Source organism: Oncorhynchus mykiss, chromosome 6 (genome assembly GCF_013265735.2).
Source record: "Oncorhynchus mykiss isolate Arlee chromosome 6, USDA_OmykA_1.1, whole genome shotgun sequence".
Taxonomy (NCBI): domain Eukaryota; kingdom Metazoa; phylum Chordata; class Actinopteri; order Salmoniformes; family Salmonidae; genus Oncorhynchus; species Oncorhynchus mykiss.
In genome coordinates, this window is record NC_048570.1 from 50,464,413 (window position 1) to 50,485,541 (window position 21,129).

General features: G+C 42.5%; 1 protein-coding gene across 3 annotated transcripts in view; it reads left to right on the forward strand.

Annotated features, from left to right (window-relative positions):
- The window catches only part of ogdha (oxoglutarate dehydrogenase a), a 70,374-nt gene that overhangs the window by 20,897 nt on the left and 28,348 nt on the right, over nucleotides 1-21,129 (forward strand). The window contains exons 3-5 of one of the 3 annotated variants that reach the window (XM_021606719.2): nucleotides 12,657-12,833; nucleotides 13,926-14,028; nucleotides 19,225-19,269. In XM_021606719.2, the coding sequence (XP_021462394.1) occupies nucleotides 12,657-12,833; nucleotides 13,926-14,028; nucleotides 19,225-19,269 (325 nt within the window). Of the gene's footprint in view, nucleotides 1-12,656; nucleotides 12,834-13,617; nucleotides 13,712-13,925; nucleotides 14,029-19,224; nucleotides 19,270-21,129 lie in introns of all 3 variants that reach the window. The other 2 variants (XM_021606722.2, XM_021606721.2) reach the window with 2 other exon arrangements.

Below are 21,129 nucleotides of genomic sequence, written 5' to 3' on the forward strand. Positions count from 1 at the left end.
GAATGATGCTTATGGTGACCAAAGATTATCAGTAGTATTTTCAGGCTGAACAGATAGTGAATCCATTTCGACGAGACCTGAGAAGTGATGCGGTGCCATTGTTTTCTCCCTTCGAAAATAAGATTTTCAATTGCAGTAGAGGTAACATAACATTAGCTGGACTAGGTACGTTAGCTAGGTAACGTTACAGTCCTGAAAGCCATCAGCTAAATCATATAGCTAGTTATCTTTTGAATACGCTCTGACAATCATTTTCTTGCATGCCATGGTAGTCACTTCTAGACTGGTAGCTAGCTAGGTACCTTCTGCAGAGTAAACATGTTTGTCTGTTCGTTCTACCTTTTGGGCTAACATTAGCTGATGTAAGCTAGCTAACGTTAGAAAATAAGAGTAACTCAATCTGGTAGCCATCTATTCCACACTTGTATGGAAAACGCTCTGTTACAAAAAAATAGAATTGTCGAAATAGCTAACTCGCCCTCGGTGTGTTGGTAGTAAAGATAAATAGCTATGGGTGGTAAGTTGGTTCTCAGCTGGCTAGCAGTCTTTCTGCCAATGTAGTGATGCTAACTAACTAACTGATAATATTGAAATGTTCATGTTCGGTGTGCTAAGATAGACAATTTAATAGAGATCAATACAATTAGTGGGGTGATTTAAATTGTTTTTGTTGTAGGTGGTACATTATTTGATTCCACCAGCATGTGTTTCCAACCCCTTGCTCTGCACAAGGGGAAGGTAAATGGGCAAAAATATTTACACGTTGACGACTAAGATAGCTCAATTACAGTAAGCATGGCATAAACATGAATTGGGAAGCTTTTGCATGGGTTTGTGTTGTGGGGTTATAGCTAGTTAGATGTAGCTTGTACCTTTTCTCTTTTGACCTTTTCAAAAACTGGTTATCTGGAGTCCGTCCACGGGCCCTGCTGAAAAGTAGGCCGTCAATGTAAATAAGTATTTGTTTTTAACTGACCTGCCTAGTTAAATGAAGGTAAAATAAATATTTTATTAAATAAATAAAATATATATGTATATTCTCAAAACACAATACACGTCTACAAAAATCCCCTGCTACTATTGAGAAGAATGACCTGTCAAAGTCAATGGGCAGGGGGAGGTTTACAGATCTTTTACAGGTCTTTGAGGTGAGGAAGGGGTTTTGTTTGTACATAGACGGTATTGTTGTGAATGAGAACAATCGATTGAGGAGAAATAGCACTTTTCAATCTCCCATTCACAACAATACATTAAACTGCCTTAATGTTGCTGTATCCCAGGAAGAGTAGCTGCTGCGTTGGCAGGAGCTAATGGGATCCTTAATAAATACATACTGTTTAAGAACTGCACTACTAAGACTTTTCACACCTTCCGCAGCCCCCCAGCCCATTCACTGTGTTGAATGATCTTTCCTCTCAAAAGTAGCTGCCAATGTCCCTCATTGTCCCTAAACGGTACACTAGTCTGTCTCCCAATCGGTTGACACTTTTACCAACAATGGTGTGTTGCCCTACGTCCCTTCCACAAAAAGTGTAAAACGGTACCAACACAACCATGTCTTTCCAGTGGACGTGCATTACCAGCGAATCTTCTGCGAGAGGTCCAAACAGTTTGTGGTTAAGATCTACGAGCCTTACACCACTTTCGGCAGTCTTATCCAGCTGGCTGTACACCACAGACGGGACAAGACCATTCCCCCTAAGCACTCAGCTTCCACAGCCCACCAAGTCAAACACCATTGCCAGTGTACCGAAGCTGGATAAAGGACCATAAAATAAATATGGATATTTTCGATCAAACCTCAATGTGTCTGCCTTTATCGATTCACAGAATATACACTGCTCAAAAAAATCAAGGGAACACTTAAACAACACAATGTAACTCCAAGTCAATCACACTTCTGTGAAATCAAACTGTCCACTTAGGAAGCAACACTGATTGACAATAAATTTCACATGCTGTTGTGCAAATGGGATAGACAACAGGTGAAAATTATAGGCAATTAGCAAGACACCCTCAATAAAGGAGTGGTTCTGCAGGTGGTGACAACGGGACCACTTCTCAGTTCCTATGCTTCCTGGCTGATGTTTTGGTTACTTTTGAATGCTGGCGGTGCTTTCACTCTAGTGGTAGCATGAGACGGAGTCTACAACCCACACAAGTGGCTCAGGTAGTGCAGCTCATCCAGGATGGCACATCAATGCGAGCTGTGGCAATAAGGTTTGCTGTGTCTGTCAGCGTAGTGTCCAGAGCATGGAGGCGCTACCAGGAGACAGGCCAGTACATCAGGAGACGTGGAGGAGGCCGTAGGAGTGCAACAACCCAGCAGCAGGACCGCTACCTCCGCCTTTGTGCAAGGAGGAGCAGGAGGAGCACTGCCAGAGCACTGCAAAATGACCTCCAGCAGGCCACAAATGTGCATGTGTCTGCTCAAACGGTCAGAAAAAGACTCCATGAGGGCCCGACGTCCACAGGTGGGGGTTGTGCTTACAGCCCTGGCATTTGCCAGAGAACACCAAGATTGGCAAATTCGCCACTGGCGCCCTGTGCTCTTCACAAATGAAAGCAGGTTCACACTGAGCACATGTGACAGACGACAGTGTCTGGAGACGCCGTGGAGAACGTTCTGCTGCCTGCAGCATCCTCCAGCATGACCGGTTTGGCGTTGGGTCAGTCATGGTGTGGAGTGGCATTTCTTTGTGGGGCCGCACAGCCCTCCATGTGCTCGCCAGAGGTAGCCTGACTGCCATTAGTGTTAGAGTTGCGTCAATTTGAATCTGGTATCAGGATAAATATGACAATGAGTCACAGATTGAATACTATGTCTTTTTTATTAGCTAGGCAATAAGTGGTAAATGTAATTTTCGTATATACGGGCTCTCTGTCCCACCTCGCAGGGCAAACAGAGAACTGACTTGTTCTTGACAAAGATATTATAAATATACCCTGACAGAGATAGTTCCTGCTTCCGAGCCGGCCTGTCAGAGTAGAGACTGGGCGTGGTTTAAACTCACCCAGCCTATTGTTGATTGTTGGCGTAGAGGCTGGTCCCAGCCCCCTAAGCGCTTCAGTTGATAGATGTAACTGTTGCTGTGAAGAATATCTATGCGCTCATGCTCGATACCGTTATCTCGCACCTGGCTCCTGTTATCTAACAAAAGACAGTTTGTTCTCGCACACTACGTTCTGAATGTGCCCCCCCCCCCCCCCCCCCCAACTCATTGCACAGTTCCTGTCTTCATGTTATTCTGTATTTTTCCATCATGAGAAAGGCCCATGGCCCTGAAACTGTTGACAATGTTTCAAGTCAGCTATGTTGCATAACACATGCATACATCCACACAAGTTAACAGCAGATAATATTCAATCACATATATGGTAACGGGGTATAGTTCATAACACAGAATCCTCATATTAGGTACCGAGATGACATCCTCAGACCCCTTGTGAGACTATATGCTGGTGCGGTTGGCCCTGGGTTCCTCCTAATGCAAGACAATGCTAGACCTCATGTTGCTGGAGTGTGTCAGCAGTTCCTGCAAGAGGAAGGCATTGATGCTATGGACTAGCCCGCCCGTTCCCCAGACCTGAATCCAATTGAGCACATCTGGGACATCATGTCTCGCTCCATCCACCAACGCCACGTTGCACCACAGACTGTCCAGGAATTGACGGATGCTTTAGTCCAGGTCTGGGAGGAGATCCCTCAGGAGACCATCCGCCACCTCATCAGGAGCATCTCCAGGCGCTGTAGGGAGGTCATACAGGCACGTGGAGGCCACACACACTACTGAGCCTCATTTTGACTTGTTTTAAGGACATTACATCAAAGTTGGATCAGCCTGTAGTGTGGTTTTCCACTTTAAATTTGAGTGTGACTCCAAATCCAGACCTCCATGGGTTGATAAATTTGATTTCCATTGATAATTTTTGTGTGATTTTGTTGTCAGCACATTCGCCTATGTAAAGAAAAAATTATTTAAGAATATTTCATTCATTCAGATCTAGGATGTTATTTTAGTGTTCCCTTTATTTTTTTTAGCAGTGTATTTATGTGAGCTGTACCATCAACAATATGTTGGTTTCAGATATATCCAAATGTTGATTTGGCAATCTAAAATACAGGAGTGTATAATATTTAATGACTCAAAAAATACTGGGAGTTACAGGATAGGCCCTGTTGTAGCACAGAGAATTTTCTACCATCCTTAGCTTGGCGATGCAGTCTTTGTCTTCGATTAGTGGAAACTGGAGTCTAAATGTCCGTGTCCAGTTGCAGGGTGTCCATTTGAATTTTAGAAAATGCTCAATTATTAAAAAGCTTTTTTGTTGCTTCATGAAGTAATCCGTCAGTCTACGCCGAGGACCAAGACTGCATCGCCCGTAAATCTTTGGGTAAATCACATCTGGTGTTAAATCACAGCTGTAGCTAAGATAACTGATAACATCTGTTAGCAGATGATGGGGAGAGGTGGTCATGATGAAATTGCTATTCCAAAGAAACACTAAGTTCAGGGAACACTTGTAAAGCTGTTGGAGTGTTGTCATGATCAAGCTGACATTCAGGTCCTCTCGAGTCATCTTCTGCATGAAGTCCAGCATGTCCAGTCCATCAAGAGGGATACAGTTCACGGGATACAGTTTTGCTACAATGACACATGCAGGCAAAGGAATTATGTTTCTCTCCCAAGAATCCACTCCAGAAAGAATCCCATACACCACACGTTGTAGTCTATAAGACTAAGCAAGCATAACAACATTAGGGTAGACTAGTGAAAGTACGTAGGCACAGAGATTGCATTTAGAACAATATGTAGCCTAATAGGAAGAAATATGGCATAACCTGAACCTTTGCACAATGAACAGACCCTACAAATGTACCTAGGTAAGTAGGTAGTTAGTATCTAGCTACAGCCATGTTTTTAACAGGCATATATATTTTTTTTAGTAGTATCAGTTTGAGATTTACAACAGTTAAATTGTTGTATTGTTTCTCCTCACTCACTGTTAGCTACTAAACTTAGCTTGCTGCATAGCCAACAATTGTTTGTTTGGAATCGTTTCTTGCATCATGCCTATAATTTTGTGATTTTGGAATGCATCCATGTGCATAATCATAACCACTGTCAACCCTTGTTTAGAGGAATCACTTGAAGCCATTGTCTGCTCAGTTTCAGTTTTGCCCAAAATATTGTTAGTGTACACCCCCATTCAAAAAATTCTGCCTTGGGGAGGGAAGGGGCCAGAGCTTGACGCAACGCCCCACCCCAGTTGTAGTCTTTCAGAGCCTGGAGAAATGTGTCAGCTTGTGTGTTTAGCAATATCACTGAAAGACGTCCAATTGCCCTGTCAAACAAGGCCAACCATATCTACATGCACAGTAACATAGGCTATATGTCATACTGATTACACTAAGTGAAATGCTACCCCCCCCCTCCCAACCAATACACCGGAAGCTGTCATAGGGTTCCTCCTGTGCAGTGGTGATTTTAGCATGTAAATCATGGTGCCACACACTCAACCTGTATTTTAGATGCATGCCAACAAAAGACACAACACTAAACAATACATTAATTGCACAATAAGGATGACAAAGGGTGCCCACAAACTGTTAAGGCCTACAGAAAGCTGTCCTGACAGTGGAGCTTTTCTTTCAGCCCCATGGTGTGAATCCTTACCACCGCTACACCTGGCTTTCAGCGGAGCCTTGTCTGGTAGCCTCATTTACTCTCTTTTTAAAAACCACGGCTGATTTAGTTTAAATAAATGTTTTTTACTGGCTCCTTTTGGATTTGTGGAACTCGATAAGAACTGCATTTTCCTTCAATAATAACGAATGCCGGCATGACTTTTGAACAATACACAAACATTACATTTATGTTCAGTAAATTTGTTAGAGCCGTTAGAGCCGTTTTTAAATGGTATAAGTATAATCAAGTGCAAGCAAACGAGCTGCGACAAGATAGGCCTTTGTTCAGCACTTTAAAAATGCACACCAACAGAAATTCAGAAGTGTTAGTTCAGATAAGCTGACGCCTTAACTGTACAGTCGTGGCCTAAAGTTTTGAGAATTACCCAAATATTAACTTTCACAAAGTCTGCTGCTTCACACGGAACCCAAACCGGCTGCGCGCGTGCACCATCGTGTATACATTTATTTTGTCCCCCCACACCAAACGCGATCACGACACGCAGGTTAAAATATCAAAACAAACTCTAAACCAATTACATTAATTTGGGGACAGGTCGAAAAACATGAAACATATATGGAAATTTAGCTAGCTAGCTTGCACATGCTAGCTAATTTGTCCTGAGAAAAAACATTTGGTTGTTGTTTTACCTGAAATGCACAAGGTCCTCTACTCCGACAATTAATCCACACATAAAATGGTCAACCAAATTGTTTCTAGTCCCCTCTCCTCCTTCCAGGCTTTTTTCGTCTTTGAACTTATATGGTGATTGGCATCTAAACTTTCATATTTACATAAACTTTCACTATTACCACGACAACTGGAAAAACAGTTTGTCTTTCAATCAATATGCTTCTATAAACCAATGAGGAGATGGGAGAGGCAGGACTTGCAGCGCGATCTGCGTCAGAAATAGAAGTCCTTCCTATTTTAGCCCTTGGCAATGCAGGTGCAAGGTGCTCCATCGTGCTGGAAAAGGCATTGTTCATCACCAAACTTCCTGGATGGTTGGGAGAAGTTGCTCTCGGAGGATGTGTTGGTACCATTCTTTATTCATTGCTGTGTTCTTAGGCAAAATTGTGAGTGAGCCCAGTCCCTTGGCTGAGAAGCAACCCCACACATGAATGGTCTCAGGATGCTTTACTGTTGGCATGACACAGGACTGATGGTAGCGCTCGCCTTGTCTTCTCCGGACAAGCTTTTTTCTGAATGCCCTCAAACAATCGGAAAGGGGATTCATCAGAGAAAATGACTGCAATCCAATCCCTGTACCTTTTGCAGAATATCAGTCTGTCCCTGATGTTTTTCCTGGAGAGAAGTGGCTTCTTTGCTGCCCTTCTTGACACCGGGCCATCCTCCAAAAGTCTTCGCCTCACTGTGCGTGCAGATGCTCTCACACCTGCCTGCTGCCATTCATGAGCAAGCTCTGTACTGGTGGTCCCCCGATCTGCAGCTGAATCAACTTTAGGAGACGGTCCTGGCGCTTGCTGGACTTTCTTGGGCGCCCTGAAGCCTTCTTCACAACAATTGAACCGCTCTCCTTGAAGTTCTTGGTGATCCAATAATTGGTTAATTTAAGTGCAATCTTACTGGCAGCAATATCCTTGCCTGTGAAGCCCTTTTGTGCAAAGTAATGATGACTGCACGTGTTTCCTTGCAGGTACCTATGGTTGACAGAGGAAGAACAATGATTCTAAGCACCACCCTCCTTTTGAAGCTTCCAGTCTGTTATTCAAACTCAATCAGCATGACAGACAGCCTTGTCCTCGTCAACACTCACACCTGTGTTAACGAGAGAATCACTGACATGATGTCAGCTAGTCCTTTTGTGGCAGGGCTGAAATGCAGTGGAAATGTGTTTTTGGGATTCAGTTAATTTGCATGGCAAAGAGGTACTTAAGTCACCACACAGTGAGAGACCCGATATGCAGTTAGCCTACTGTTTTGAAGTATTTTATTAGGCTTTTGTGGTGTTGTGTCTTTAGTATCCTTAATGTGATGACGTGCTATTTTATCAAATCGATTACCTAACGTTTAATTGACCTGATTACCTGATTGAATTAAATCATGCAACAATTAACTCATTAATAACCTGGGGCTCCACGGATTAAGTTTATTTAAGGAGTTACGTCTTCCGAATTAACTCTTAGATCTAAAGATCTCTTACATTTCAGTCATCAATCAGTCATTAATTATTCTTTGCCTTTTATCAGTCTCAAACAAGAATTTTACGACATTCAGATATCTGCACGAACCCTAGTTTCCATAATGAATCAGCCATATACATTGGCTTAATTATTTATTTACTAACTAAATAATCACACACAATTACATAACAGATATTGGTTACTAACAATGATAGAAAAGTCTCTAGTGTGCTAAGCTGATATGAGAGCTTGGTAGACAAAGGGAAGGGGGTGTGGACCTCTCAAGAGTGGGAAACTCCTAGCTTATAACTACACTCATAGAAATTGCTAATACTTTACATGAACAACCGCTCATTTGAACATTTAAATTGCGATTTACATATTTACGAGTATGTCTTGTTGTCTCTCGCTGTGTTCGCCGGTCCATCTGCTGGAGAGAGTCGACAGAAAAGTCTGGTTGTGTTCCCCCAGAAGTCAGTCTGTCGTTGTTGTAGGTGGTTAGAATTCGGAAATGTACTCCTAGAATAGATGCTTCGGCGGTTGTCAGTATTCTCATTCGAGATTTACGTAATTTCTAGCCACAGACTAGTGATTATACATCTAAGATTTGCTCTTATTCTGTACTGTTCGAAAAATCTGAGTTTAACCATTTGCAACCTTAGTTTACACCGTGGTTTGCGTGGTCTTAACCACTCGAGACATCTGGCTTGCCTGAGTCTCTTTGGCATAAATGTTTTATTTCGTCACTGGTGGTTTTATATTCTGGAGAAGAAAAGGACGGTTCCTTGACACCGGCGTAATGTCTATGCTCACATGGACATGGCCACTGACTAGTTAATCTTTATATGAAAAGCCATACTCATTTAGAAAGTTAATTTCACATTACATCTTTTCAAAAATAGTTTAATGTTTAATCACATACAGTGCCTTGCGAAAGTATTCGGCCCCCTTGAACTTTGCAACCTTTTGCCACATTTCAGGCTTCAAACATAAAGATATAAAACTGTATTTTTTTGTGAAGAATCAACAACAAGTGGGACACAATCATGAAGTGGAACGACATTTATTGGATATTTCAAACTTTTTTAACAAATCAAAAACTGAAAAATTGGGCGTGCAAAATTATTCAGCCCCTTTACTTTCAGTGCAGCAAACTCTCTCCAGAAGTTCAGTGAGGATCTCTGAATGATCCAATGTTGACCTAAATGACTAATGATGATAAATACAATCCACCTGTGTGTAATCAAGTCTCCGTATAAATGCACCTGCACTGTGATAGTCTCAGAGGTCCGTTAAAAGCGCAGAGAGCATCATGAAGAACAAGGAACACACCAGGCAGGTCCGAGATACTGTTGTGAAGAAGTTTAAAGCCGGATTTGGATACAAAAAGATTTCCCAAGCTTTAAACATCCCAAGGAGCACTGTGCAAGCGATAATATTGAAATGGAAGGAGTATCAGACCACTGCAAATCTACCAAGACCTGGCCATCCCTCTAAACTTTCAGCTCATACAAGGAGAAGACTGATCAGAGATGCAGCCAAGAGGCCCATGATCACTCTGGATGAACTGCAGAGATCTACAGCTGAGGTGGGAGACTCTGTCCATAGGACAACAATCAGTCGTATATTGCACAAATCTGGCCTTTATGGAAGAGTGGCAAGAAGAAAGCCATTTCTTAAAGACATCCATAAAAAGTGTAGTTTAAAGTTTGCCACAAGCCACCTGGGAGACACACCAAACATGTGGAAGAAGGTGCTCTGGTCAGATGAAACCAAAATTGAACTTTTTGGCAACAATGCAAAACGTTATGTTTGGCGTAAAAGCAACACAGCTGAACACACTATCCCCACTGTCAAACATGGTGGTGGCAGCATCATGGTTTGGGCCTGCTTTTCTTCAGCAGGGACAGGGAAGATGGTTAAAATTGATGGGAAGATGGATGGAGCCAAATACAGGACCATTCTGGAAGAAAATCTGATGGAGCCTGAGACTGGGACGGAGATTTGTCTTCCAACAAGACAATGATCCAAAACATAAAGCAAAATCTACAATGGAATGGTTCAAAAATAAACATATCCAGGTGTTAGAATAGCCAAGTCAAAGTCCAGACCTGAATCCAATCGAGAATCTGTGGAAAGAACTGAAAACTGCTGTTCACAAATGCTCTCCATCCAACCTCACTGAGCTCGAGCTGTTTTGCAAGGAGGAATGGTAAAAAATGTCAGTCTCTCGATGTGCAAAACTGATAGAGACATACCCCAAGCGACTTACAGCTGTAATCGCAGCAAAAGGTGGCGCTGCAAAGTATTAACTTAAGGGGGCTGAATAATTTTGCACGCCCAATTTTTCAGTTTTTGATTTGTTAAAAAAGTTTGAAATAGCCAATAAATGTCGTTCCACTTCATGATTGTGTCCCACTTGTTGTTGATTCTTCACAAACAAATACAGTTTTATATCTTTATGTTTGAAGCCTGAAATGTGGCAAAAGGTAGCAAAGTTCAAGGGGGCCGAATACTTTCGCAAGGCACTGTAGGCTAGTGCTTTTGCAGATCATTAGGTCTACTCCTCTTGTTGGCTGACGAAACGTAAATGTGGACAGTTCTTCCAATATATTCAATATGCTCCTCGGAATTGGATAAGGACGGACGTAGTTGCATTCCTGATGTCTGTCTCCACTTGTATGTAGCCTGTGAGAAAGATCCAATCACGTAACGGACGCTTCGGATTGCGCAGCTCACTCAGGCAGAAGGGCACAGCGCAGCACTCTGGCCGCAAAAGGCATGGATTTTTTTAGGGTTCATTACGGCCACAATGGGGATGCCGCCGTGAAATGTGAGGCCTTGTCAAGTGCATGTCAAATTGTGAATGAGAGACTATTGGAGTGTGTACAGCCTGAGCAAAAAACTAAGCAGTGCTCATGCCTTTCAAGCTACTTTTTTGAAATCATCATTTGTCTCATCATGCAGCCTTACAATGTATTAAAAATCAAAACGTAAAGCAACATTTTTTTTAGAACTAAAGTTACATTAATAACTCTAAATTAAGCAAATGGGAGTACCTATTCCTTTGTTAACCTCTCAATACCGCGCACTCCCTCAAATATTTGTTCAATTGTATTCCTCAATCTATATAATAATGCCACGGAATTATAAGAAATTCTTGTCTGCTAAATGAACTAGTGTAGCCCACAGCCGTTTGGCATAGCCACATCAGGACCCATCATAAGGACAACTCAGAGTATGCTATTCTTTTCTTCTGAAATAGACTACATATTCTTCATATCATGCTTATTTAGACCTGTCTAAAATAAATAATGGAGTTATTGTGAAGGTGTAGGCTATAATACATGGATTTATTAGACTTTTTAAAATGGCTTGTCGGCTGTGTGGAAGCCAAGAGATACTAAATGTGTCTGTTAATTAACCGTTTCGTAATCGCCACAGCCCTAGATGTTACAGACCATTTTTTTTTTGTGGGGAAGGGGGCAAGTGACTCGAGCTTTTGGACAAGTAAAAAAAAATCGGTCCTACTTGTCCAAAGGACAGTTGGTTAAAGTGAATTCCAAGCCCGGGGGCTGAGAGAGAAATGTATAGTTGGGGACTCATGCCATAACGTGTTTTATCCTGCACCCTTTATCTGGTTTGTCTTGAGAAAAGGTCCCCCCATCCCAAAACCTGAACTTTTTGGGGTGGACGTAGGTGGCCCGAAAAACACTTAGGCTGCCCGTCAATACTTTTCTACTCAGAAAAAACCTGCCAATTGTTTTAACGCTAGAATTGGGCATAGAGGATGGTCAGTTGGCCTATTATCTGAGGAAGATGAATATCATGTGTGTGTTCCAAATGGCACCCTATCCCCTTATGGGCCCTGCTCAAAGTATTGCAGTCTATATGGACGAACATGTCAGTTGGGTCGCAGCTCTTGGCTCTCTTCACTCTTAGGTAGAGTAAATGATTCAACACAAAGTTGGCAAATGTGTGTGATGTCACCAACACCCACTTTCTTGACTCCAACTTAATTCAGTTTGATTCATGCACAGCTTGTAAAGCCCTTACATGGTTCCAACTCATCATGTTTTCAAGCCACTTGAGAGGACATTTGTGTAGGATACTGATTGAAGCCGAGGCTGTGACGCTGACCCTATACGATTCCCCCCGGGAATCTTTCCACTTGAAATGCTATCACTTCACTTCAACCACAGCTGACCATTAATCGCACTGGTATAAGTCTTTGACCAGGTGGGTGGTAATTCAGGTGCGGGGACTGTCGTTCCTGCATCTCTAAAATGTAAATATAGGTTTACTATGAAGGATCTTGTGACTAGCGTTAGTTTCAAGTATCCCTTTGGTATGAAGTCAATTACTAATCCCAGAGAATGGCATTGTGTTTTGGTTTTCATATTGTGGAATAAGTGAGGGCCTTACTAGTTTTGTCAGTTTACCATAAAACATTGAAGTAGATTTTCCCCAAGGAAGGAGTTGGCTGCATAATATGAGACGAGATTGACATTTTTTAGAATGACAAAATCAGTTGGGGAACAGCTGACAGGAATGTTGGTATTTGCCATCCATTGTTGTTTTGAATGGCATAAGACTGATCACACAGGTTGTTTTCATCACAAAGGGAAAATGGAAACTGTAACATAAGGTTACTTTAATTTAATATTTCTAGCATTGCTCAAGATCATGAAGCTATATCTTCTTATAAAATTTAAATTTGTCATAGATTGATTTGTTGGCTATCTCCTTTCATACCAATGTTCATTAATCCCAATTCTTATTTCTCCTCTTTCTTTCTTTCTTTCTTTCTTGCTTGCAGTCTTGGGACGTTTTCTTCCGCAATGCCAATGCAGGTGCTCCCCCGGGCATGGCCCACCAGAGCCCTCTGAGCCTTGCCGGTCTCCCTCAAGCCCAGTCTTTGGCAGGGGCTCAGCCCAACGTGGAGAAGCTGGTGGAGGATCACCTGGCTGTCCAATCCCTCATTCGTGCCTACCAGGTCAGACCAGTCAGCCACCACTGGCTCTCACAGAGCTACAACATTTGAAAACAAGGACAACCATGTCTAAAGTTTTAGTATTTTAACCTTTATTTAACTAGGCAAGTAAGTTAAGAACAAATTCTTAGTTTACAATGATGGCCTACCCCGGCTGTGATACAGCCCGGGATAGAACCAGGGTCTGTAGTGAAGCCTCTACCACTGAGATGCCGTGCCTTAGACCGCTGCGCCACTCGGGAGCCAACAAGTAAGCATGCCAAGTAGTTTTACTATTACAAAACATTCAGCAGACAGAAAGCTGTGACTCTTTAACCAAAATATATTGTAAATTGCATCTAGAGTGGTGGCACACAAGATAAGAACACAGAACCTATCGTTAGTGAACTATTGTAGTCAAAGAAAATAACCCATATTGCCTCCTCGCTATTTGAGTAATCTTTACCTTTTTGAGTTTGAGGTTTAAAATTTGACGATCTTTGTTGTCTGTGAGCATAGATAAATATTTCCACAAAGTTGACCATCAGACTTAATGATACCAGCTATGCTGATAATGGACTAACATTTTAGTGATATACAGTACCTGTGCTGAAATGGTTGACATTTGAAAGCTGGGACAAAGGTGAGATGTCTGTTTTTATACCATAAAGAACTGTGACCTCATGATGTTAACTGAAATGCCTATTATAATGTGCACTTGAATGTTTCCTATTTCTATTTTGTTGTATTGTTGTGGTTTTGTTTGAAACCTTGTTTTACCATGTGACTAATGTTACCTTATTTCCAGTTGAATGGCCATCACAACGCAGATCTCGATCCTCTTGGCATCAGTTGTATAAATTTTGATGATGCCCCAGTACCTACTGGGGTTCAGAATGTCGGTGAGAAATGTTCCCTCACAGCTGTGCGAGACAATAATGAGCTTGTTTGTGTTAATGTTGCTTTCCCATTTCCTCCCTCCTTTTTCTCTCTTCTCTTTATTTTTCTTTCAAATCCCTTTCAACACTTCTATGTCTCTACACTCACACCCCTCCCCCCTCTCATCCCCACCTATCGGATGTTTTGTTCCATTTCCCCTCGGACCTGTTTCTTTAGATCCGTGGGCACCATGTTGCTCAGCTGGACCCTCTGGGGATTATGGATGCCGATCTGGACTCTCACGTCCCCAATGACATTATAACGTCCTCGGATAAACTCGGTGAGGAGAATGAGCCACTCACTACAGATCTTCCTGGCGACTGGGTAGCTGAGCAATCTGTTTGGCATGACATGCTGGTCTATGTATGGTCTACACTGACCTCTGTAAACATGTGCCCATTTGTCCCTGAAAGGGCTCCTTGCCCCTTGTTTTCCTGAAATGCCACATATTTGCATTGATGCTTTTTGACTTACTTGACTTAAATCTCTTTGCCACCTTGGGAGTATAGGGCGTTCACCATGGGAGTATCCGTGGTTCGGTTTTTGTAGTAATTTTTTTAACCGTTGGGTGGATGATTAGCCCAGATAGCTGGGCCCACTGTTATCATGTTGCTCAGCTGTACCCTCTGGGGATTATGGATTCCAGTCTGGACTCTCATGTCCCCATTTACATTATAACATCCTCGGATAAACTCAGTGAGGAGAATGAGCCGCTCACTACAGATCCGCCGTCGACTGGGTAGCTAAGCAAGCTCGGTTTGGCATGAAATGCTGGTTTTTATATGGCCTATACCGACCTTCCTCTGTATAAAGATGTCGCCATACTGTAAGGCCGCCGTTTTGCGAGCTCCGGCCAAACTTAGCTTTTTCCACATTGACGGGGCTGCAGGGGAGCGGGTCGAGAACTTCAAGTTTATTTTTGTACATTTTATTCATAAAAATGTATTTGTCTAGGCAAGTCAGTTAAGAACAAATACAATGACGGCCTATCCTGGCCAAACCCGGACGACGCTGTAATGCAGCCTGGATTCAAACCAGGGACTGCAGTGACTCCTCTGCACTGAGATGCAGTGACTTAGACCGCTGCGCCACTCGTGAGCCTCGGGTGTCCAAATCACTAAGGACTTAAAATGGTCCACAAACACTCCTTGGGAGGTTGAAAAGGTTTGGAATGGGCCCTCAAAAGTTCTACCAATTGAGAGCATCTTGACTGTTTGCATCACTGCTTGGTGTGGCAACAGCACCGCCCTCAATCTCATGGCACTACAAAGGGTGGTGCGGCAGGCCAGTACATCACTGTGGCCAAGCTCCCTGCCATCCAGGACCTCCATATCAGGAAGGTCTGGAAAATCATTTAATACTCCTGCCACCCAAGCCATAGACTGTTCTCTCTGCTTCCGTACGGCAATCTGTACCGTTCCATCAAATCTGACATTAACAGGCTGCTGAACGGCGTCTTGTTCCCCAAGCCATAAGACTGCTGAACAGCTAACAAAATGGCTACACGGACGATCTGAGTTGACCCTTGTTTTTTATTTATATTTTTGCACCATCTCTATGCACACTCAAAGGACTCTGCACACTCCACTCACACTGATACTTCAACTCACACACCCTCAATTAATTTGCTCACACACATAACATGCACATACACTATATATACAAAACTATGTGAACACCCCTTCAAATTAGTGGATTTGGAAATTTCAGCCATACCCGTTGCTGACAGGTGTATAAAATCGAGTACACAGCCATGCAAACTCCATAGACAAACATTGCCAGTAGAATGGCCTTACTGAAGAGCTCAGTAACTTTCAACATGGCACCATCACAGGATGCCACCTTTCCAACAAGTCAGTTTGTAAAATTTATTTCATAGTAGAGCTGCCCCAGTCAACTAAGTGCTGCTATTGTGAAGTGGAAATTTCGAGGAGCAAAAACGGCTCAGCCGCAAAGTGGTAAGCCACACAAGCTCACAACGACAGCAACTGTTCGTTAGGAACTTCATGAAATGGGTTTCCATGGCCAAGCAGCCCCACACGAGCCTAAAATCACCATACACAAAGCCAAGCGTCGGCTGGAGTGGTGTAAAGATAATCTCTATTGGACTCTAGAGCAGTGGAGACGCGTTCTCTGGAGTAATGAATCACGCTTCACCATCTCGTGGTCCGAATCTGGGTTTGACGAATGCCTGGATAACGCTACTTGCCCAAATGCATAGTGTCAACTGTAAAGTTTGGTAGAGGAGGAATAATGATCTGGGGCTGTTTGGGCTCGGCCCCTTAGTTCCAGTGAAGTGAAATTGTAATGCTATAGCATACAATAACATTCTAGACAATACTGTGCTTCCAACTTTGTGGCAACAGTTTGGGGAAGGCCCTTTCCTGTTTCTGCATGACAATGCCTCTGTGCCCAAAGTGAGGTCCATACAGAAATGTTTTGAGATTGGTGTGGAAGAACTTGACTGGCCTGCACAGAGCCCTGACCTCAACCCCATCGAAGGCCTTTGGGATGAATTGGAATGCTGGCTGCGAGCCAGGCCTTATCGCCCAACAGCAGTGCCTGACCTCACTAATGCTCTTGTGGCTGAATGGAAGCAAGTCCACGCAGCAATGTTCCGACATCTAGTGGAAAGCCTTCCCAGGAGAGTGGAGGCTGTTATAGCAGCAAAGGGGGGACCAACTCCATATCAATGCCCATGATTTTGGAATGAGGTGTTTGATGAGCAGGTGTCCACATACTTTTGTTCAGGTAGTGTACATGTATACTGATTCCACACACTACTCACATACAACCATCATATACACTGCTGCTACTCTGTCATATATCCTGATGCCGTGTCACCTTAACCCTATACATATCTAACTCTATCACTCTAGCATCCCTGCATATGGTAAATATGGTAATGGATTTGACCCTGTATATAGCTTACTTGCTTTCTCATGTTCTTATTTTTAGTTCTTGTGTGTTTTTGTTCCACCTAATGTTATTTTTAGTAGTATATTTATTACTGCATTGTTGGGTTTAGAGCTTGCAAGAAATGCATTTCACTGTGAATGTGACATTAAAACTTATCCGAAGTGGTAGTTGATCATTTTTCGACAATGCTCTATGATCAAGACTGTGCTTTGTCTGACCTCTCGCCCTAGACCTGTCCAGTTTGTCTGGACCTACTGGGAGTTGTCTCCCACTGGCATAGCTCTGAGCGGTCGTTGAGGTACACAAGCCCTCTTACCACGACAAAGTGACAGTCCGAAAAGCATCAATACAAATAGCAGTTTCTTAGGTACCACTTCTTTGTAGGACAGATCTGTACTGTATGACTTCTCTGTCTGCAGGCAGCCAAGCACAAATTGAAATGAAAGTTAAATGCTGTTATAACTATATTGTCTGGAGTGCTCCGTTTAAGTTCACATACAGTAGCCTTCTTGAGTGACACCGCTACATCCCCAGTTTGAAGCCAATGTTGCATCACTGGTTTTAGTGACATGATTTAAGTGTCCCATTACACTACTGTCTATCAGTGGCGGGACATATTTAGAGTTCTCCTAGATTTTCTGGCGTATCTCCTAAATCTACTAACCATCTTGCTTGACTGGACCACATTCTCCCTCACATTACTCGCACCCTTTCTTGAGTATGGCTAAAAATCCCCTCTTTTATTCTACTTCTCAGTAAAAATTAACAGCTATTCAACGCATTTGTAGTTTCCTTCTGAAGTATGGTATAGGGGGACAGGAGTTTTCTCTTCTGCCAACTATAACTTTTAGGCCTTAGTTCTTACTGTTCACAACAACAGCTACAGTATGACTCCTAACAGTAAGATATTAACTGTTTGGAAATCACCTTCAACTTGGATTATAAGAAAAAAGGGGAGGGAAGGGACATTTCTATGAACCAGCATACCGCTAAACCTTGTACCCCTCTTCTTGTTTGTGACTGAATAGTCTAATTAGTGGTGCTCTCAAGATCTGTATACTTTCTGCATGTCTGATGGTTATTAGTTCCAGTACAGCACGTCTCGGTCTGCATGGGACATTTTTCAGTTTGGCTGTGATCCGGGTGTGATGTTTGTGTTTGTGCATTCTGCAGCAAGGCAGGTACAGCATTTTCTAGATGTAATTTGCACTTAAAGCTGTGTTTGCCACCCTTGTTGTGGTTGGTGCTGCGCTGTCGCTAGAGTTCAGAAGCAGTCAGTCAGTGGTGCTGCTGTGGTGATTGACGTTGTGAGGGGGGGATTCTCGCAAACAAATCGAAGTTAAAAGAACAAGCCAGTGGTCTAGAGGTCTAAACCGCTGCCTCCGGCACACGTCTATAGTGTCTGCATAAATTTGAATCCGGCCTACTGCCCTTTGACACAACCTCCCCGATCTTTCCCTACTGTCGTCCTCTCTTTATAAAGTGCCATAGGTGTTTGCTCGCAGCGGAGGGCGCAGCTGAAATTTTACTTTGCAAACGCCAACCCACCACCATGTGTGGTGGGAGGGTCCCAGGTGGTTTCTGCCTTCCCTGGCTGCAGAAATCACGATGGTGGCCTCTGGTATGCAGAGACGGTGGAAACATTATCAAACCATATCTGTGTTACATTCACACAAGCAGTTTTCCATAACTAGGTAGCTAGCTATGGTCTTTCAAGCTAACTTTGCTGTGTTTGCTTTGTTATCCACTCGGCATAGCTAGCTAGCTAGCTAGCTAAATGTAGTTAGTTGGAAAATGCCAAAATCAGCTTATGGCCGTCTGGAAAACCATTCACTAGCTTACGAGTCGTAAATACAAGTTGGAATCATCTCTGTACCCAGAGTTATTCAACATGCTAAAATCTAATGTCTCCTACTAAGGAAATTACTTCGGCAGTACTTTAGCATTCTCAACAAGTTTGAAACGCATGAATGGACGTATTTCGTTGCTCCGAGTTATACAAGTTGTATTTTGGAAAACTGACTGGACGTACACCTGGTATTGGCAAGCTAGCTAGCAGCCTACTTTGTTGTTGGTTACATCTCACCGTATATATTTTTTTTATCACATTTAGCATTTAACTTTAGCCATAGTTAGCTTGCATCGTAATGTTCCATAAATGTGCCTACTTAGCTTATTTTGCTAGTAGCAAATCCCATTTTGTTTAACTAACTATCAACACACCTAGTGGGTTTACGGGAAGTAATCAATTAAATAGTACCAAGTCATGTTAGCTACGTACGAACACACATCACCGGCAAGAGATACTAGTGGCACCAGTAGTGCCATTTACTCTGAGTGTGGTAGGCGAGAACTCTGCTTCGCTGAGAGTATAATTCGAGAGAACGACTTCTTATTGTCTGCGAGAACCACCCAAAGTTCCACTTCGATTCTAGTTTGCTGACCCCTTCAATGTGTTTTGAGTAGTGGTAGAGATGACCCTGATGTCCATGATGGAGAATGGGGGCATGGGTCACTAACCTTTTCCGGGTTTCTCTCCCCCTGATGCCTCCTCCAGACCTGGCATTGTTCAAGGACCGTCTCAGTATTCTAACTGTCGGAGGTATGGTAACACAAGTCTCCCTGTAGTTTTGTCCCTTTCTCTGTGCCTGAATATTTGCTTTTTGTATTGTTTGCGTAGGAATTTTTGCTCTATCTTTCTCACATCTTTTTTTGTTGGCTTTTCAGTGGAATACACTTGATGAACAACTGCTAGTGTTCTCGTTGGAATGTTTGGTTATTTATCACATGATCGGATTCTAAGCCATCAGCTGCCCTGAAATAAAGGAGAAAGTTAGAGCCTCTCTCTAGCAGCCCCAGTGTGTGGGTGTCGGAGAACACGACCATCTTAAGACAATAGGTTTCTCTATATGTCAGTGTACTCCTTTAGTGCTTTCCTGTTGTAGATCTAGCTGAGTAGACAGTGTTGGAGTAGTAGGCAATAGATAAGAGTATTTCAAACTACAAAAGTGTTTAGTGTAGTGGTACAGTACCTAGTCACATTCCTCTCAAACGGTGGTGAAATTTGGTTACATTATCTGGCAGAATATTTGAACCACTGAAAGTCCCAGTTGGATTGCAGTTAAAAAATTAATGATACATTTATTTTCATGTAAAACAACTTTGTTTCAGAATCAGATTGCATGTCACATTTCAGAGCTGACAAACATTGGGAGATATATACACTCGGTTGTCAGTTTATCAGGTAAACGCATCTGAATTATTTGGGGCATGGAAACATTGCTCAATTGGTTACAAGGGACCTAACGTGTGCCAGTAAAACATTCCCCATGCTGCTTATGCCAAATCCTAACTCTGCCATCAGCATGACGCAACAGGATCCTTGATTTGTCGGGCCAGGCAATATTTTTCCAAGACTCAATTGTCCAGTGCTCGTGATCGTGTGCCAACTGGAGCCACTAATTGTTGTTTTTCGCTGAGAAAGTAGAATCAGGTGTGGTCGTCTGCGGGAATAGCCCATCTGTGACAAGGATCAACGAGTTGTGCATTCCCAAATGCCGTTCTGCACACCACTGTTGTACTGCGCCGTTATTTGCCTCTTTGTGGCCACCCTGTTAGCTTGCACGATTCTTGCCATTCTCCTTCAAAATAACATCCACTAGCTGTTTTTGCACAGGACTTCCTTCCTCTGACTGTATGTTTTTTTGTTTGTTTCACCATTCTCGGTAAACCTTAGGTCAGGTTTCCCCATCTGGTGTCCTGTGGGTGATTTTTATTTTGCCCCACAGGTTTTAAGCAAAAACAAATTAAATTATTATTTCAAATAGTTTTAACATAAGACTGTAAAGACACCAGCAAATCAGCTCAAATGTTTATTTAGGATTAAGTAAAATAAAAAATCTCCTCAATCTACACACAATACCCCATAATGACAAAACGACACTGTTCTTGATGACCTTCAATGCTGCAGAAATGTTTTGGTAACCTTTCCCAGATCTGTGCCTCAACACAATCCTGTCTATGAGCTCTATGTACAATTCCTTTGACCTCATGGCTTTGGTTTTTGTTTTGACATGAACTGTTGTACCAAATCATGTCCAATCAATTGAATTTACCACAGGTGGACTCCGATCAAATTGTAGAAACGTCTCAAGGATGATCAATTAGAACAGGATGCACCTGAGCTCAATTTCAAGTCTGATAGCAAAGGGTCTGAATAGTTACGTAAATAAGGTATTTCAGTTTTTCTAAATAAATGTGCAAAACAAATCTAACAACCTTTTTGCTTTGTTATTATGGGGTATTGTGTGTAGATTGCATTTCATCAATTTTAGAATACGGCTGTAACGTAACAAAGTGGAATAAGTCAATGGGTCTGAATACTTTTCGAAGGCACTATTATTTATTTATTTGTTTGTTTGTTTGTTTATTATAGTGCCTTCAGAAAGTATTCAGGTGTTCT